This window comes from Rattus rattus, chromosome 4 (genome assembly GCF_011064425.1).
Source record: "Rattus rattus isolate New Zealand chromosome 4, Rrattus_CSIRO_v1, whole genome shotgun sequence".
Taxonomy (NCBI): Eukaryota; Metazoa; Chordata; class Mammalia; order Rodentia; family Muridae; genus Rattus; species Rattus rattus.
The window spans coordinates 4442464-4445327 of record NC_046157.1 but is presented as its reverse complement, the minus strand read 5'-3'; the positions used below and the strand labels follow the sequence as shown (position 1 = coordinate 4445327).

The window sequence follows — 2864 nt, the reverse complement described above, 5'->3', positions numbered from 1 at the left end:
CATATATATGTGTTATATAATGATGCAATTATGTAATTAGTCTGATTATCAAGTGCATGTTTAGTTTCTTAGGGTGAGTATATTCAACATCTTTTCCTTTAAGATATATACACATATACTGCATTTATCTGTGGCATAACGTACCAGGACCTCTTTAAATTTAAACACATTAGGATGATTGTCAGATTCTATAATTTGTGTATTGTAAAGGTTGTGTTAATGTATACTTTGATCAACTGTAGATAGTAGGTTTCCATACTTTCAAATCAAACAGCATTTAATAACCATTGTCTTCTTTTATGACAACCATACTACCAGGTTGAAGTAGTGATTCTGACTCTTTATCGTCTTAGAACATTTCATGACTTTTATATTGTTCCATATTCAACACAGTTTAGCATGTGTGTACTCTATTCATCATTTGAAATGTATATAGTCCAAACTACATCAGGGTGTAAATATAAAACACACAAAAGGTTTTGAGGAGTGCAAATAATGAAAGCAAAATATACAAACAAAGAATTTCATGTGAATTTTGAAGTATCGACTGGTAATTTTTGCCATAATATTAATATTTGTGCACACATAATGTATATACACAATATATTTACAGTACAACAATCTGTCAATATTTATCACTGATGTTATTGATTATAACATTAAATAAACATGTGGACATTAAAATAGTATATAATAATAAATATATTATTCAAACTAGTAACGAATCACCAGAAAGTAATGACATTTGTGTGGGATACATTACATTTTTTATAGATGAAACTGCTCTATGACATTCCCCAAGGGAGCTTAAAGAGGGGTAGAGAATGAGTGGTTAAGGTTTTGTTGAAGAAAAACTACCAAGGACTCTTGTCATGGCTCCTAAGACCTCCTTATTCCTCAGGCTGTAGATGATAGGGTTGAGCATGGGGGTGAGGATAGTGTAGAAAACAGCTAGAATCTTATCTTCTGTAGGGGAACGAAGACTTCTAGGTCGAAGATAGGTGTAGACAAATGGTGCATAGTAAAATGTCACCACAGTTAAGTGAGTTGAACATGTGGTGAAGGCCTTTTTCTTTCCCTCTTTGGAGCGCATATGGAAGACAGCAAAGAGGACCCGTCCATAGGACGCTGTGATGCCAAGAAAAGGCAGTAGGAGAAAGAGACTCGTGCTCACAAACACCATGTACTCATAAACCCAAGTGTCCATACAGGCCAGGGGCAACATGGCTGGAACATCACAGAAGAAATGGTTAATGGACCTAGAACGGCAGTAAGGAATATGAAGGGCATAGACAGTATGTGCTAAAGAGTTTATGGAGCCCAATATCCAGGATCCTATGATCATCTTCAGACACATTATTTTGCTCATGCGAATGGGATAATGAAGGGGATGGCAGATGGCCACAAAACGATCATAAGCCATGGAAGCCAGAAGCAAGCCCTCAGAGCATGCCATAGTCAGGAAAAAAAAGGACTGCACTCCACAGCCCAGAAAGGTAATGCTTTTCTGGCCAGAGAGGAAGTTAAATGCCATCTTGGGAACAGTGGTAGAAATGTACATCAAGTCCATGAGAGAGAGCTGGCTCAGGAGAAAGTACATGGGAGTGTGAAGCCTTGGGTCCACCCGAATGAGATAGATCATTCCTGAGTTGCCACACAAAGCCAGAGAGAAGACAAAGATGATGAGCAGCAAAAGTAGGAGGCCAGTTTGGTTCTGTGGAAGCAACCCTAACAGAGTGAAATCACTTGAATTCTGATTCCATTTCTCCATGAAAACGTCTATCTTTATATTTCTTGAAGAGTGACCTGAAAGCAAATACACTTACATGAGATATAACAGGAGTTTAAAGAAGAACCGGTTTGTACTGAATATTTATACTGAATTATTCTTCTTCCAGCACCATCATTCTGTTGAATGTATTTTAAAATCTGCACTGAATGTTCCTTACATTTACTTCTGGTCATGATGTCAATTCAAAGTTGTGGCAACATGAGTAAGATGGCTAACACATTTCCTACTAGTAACTCCACACAAGCTCATTACTTAACACAAGTACAGACTTTCCGTTTCCCTTTCACCCCGTCTTCTGCAACACTGACGTTTCTGGCTATCCTTCTTCAACTGACCTTATATACGTTCCAGTGATCAAACACAAGGAGTAGTTTTTACAATTATTCAAATATAGTAATTAATCACCTGGTATTTCATGAGTACAATAAGAGACTTTATTATAAAATATAGGAATATACTTACAACTATCTAATGAAAAAATACTGACGATGAGAAATGCATAGGCAGGAGTAAAAATGAGATGACAAGCATCATGTATCCTCTTACTATATTTTAAAATAAATATTTATGACTTGATAGATAAATATAAAGCCTAATTAAAAATTATCACAACTACATTACACTGATGCTTTTAAAGCATTGTTTTAAAGCAGTCAACATCATGAACTATGTAGCCAAAATTAGAATATCAAAGTCAGACACATGGTCTAATGATGTGTAATGATTTTTTTGTATGGAGAAACCCGAGTTAGACAAAGGGATAGAGAAGGTTGAAATGGATCCTTCGGGGACCACAATGTACAAGTGTAATATAAATAGGACTTTGTGAGGTACCTTATTCAGAATTGTGAACAAGGGGCAAGGCTCAGGTATGGGGTGGTTGATGAGAACAAGTAGAATTGTGGTTAAGAAGAGCTGAGCTCAATTGTGTAAAAGCTTATGTACTTATACTTTGGGGACACTGTGTACAGGTAGCATGTAATAGGTACCATGTAAATAGGCCTTTTTGAAGTCCCCTACTCAAAGAAATGAGCAAGGAACAGAGTTAGGAGGGAGAGTTAATGAGGACCAA

General features: G+C 36.6%; 1 protein-coding gene across 1 annotated transcript; it reads right to left on the bottom strand.

Annotated features, from left to right (window-relative positions):
- Positions 1 to 832: 832 nt before the first annotated feature.
- Positions 833 to 1771, bottom strand: LOC116897791 (olfactory receptor 2L13-like). The gene has a single exon (XM_032899211.1). The coding sequence runs from the start codon at positions 1769 to 1771 to the stop codon at positions 833 to 835; it is 939 nt and encodes a 312-aa protein (XP_032755102.1).
- Positions 1772 to 2864: the final 1093 nt, after the last annotated feature.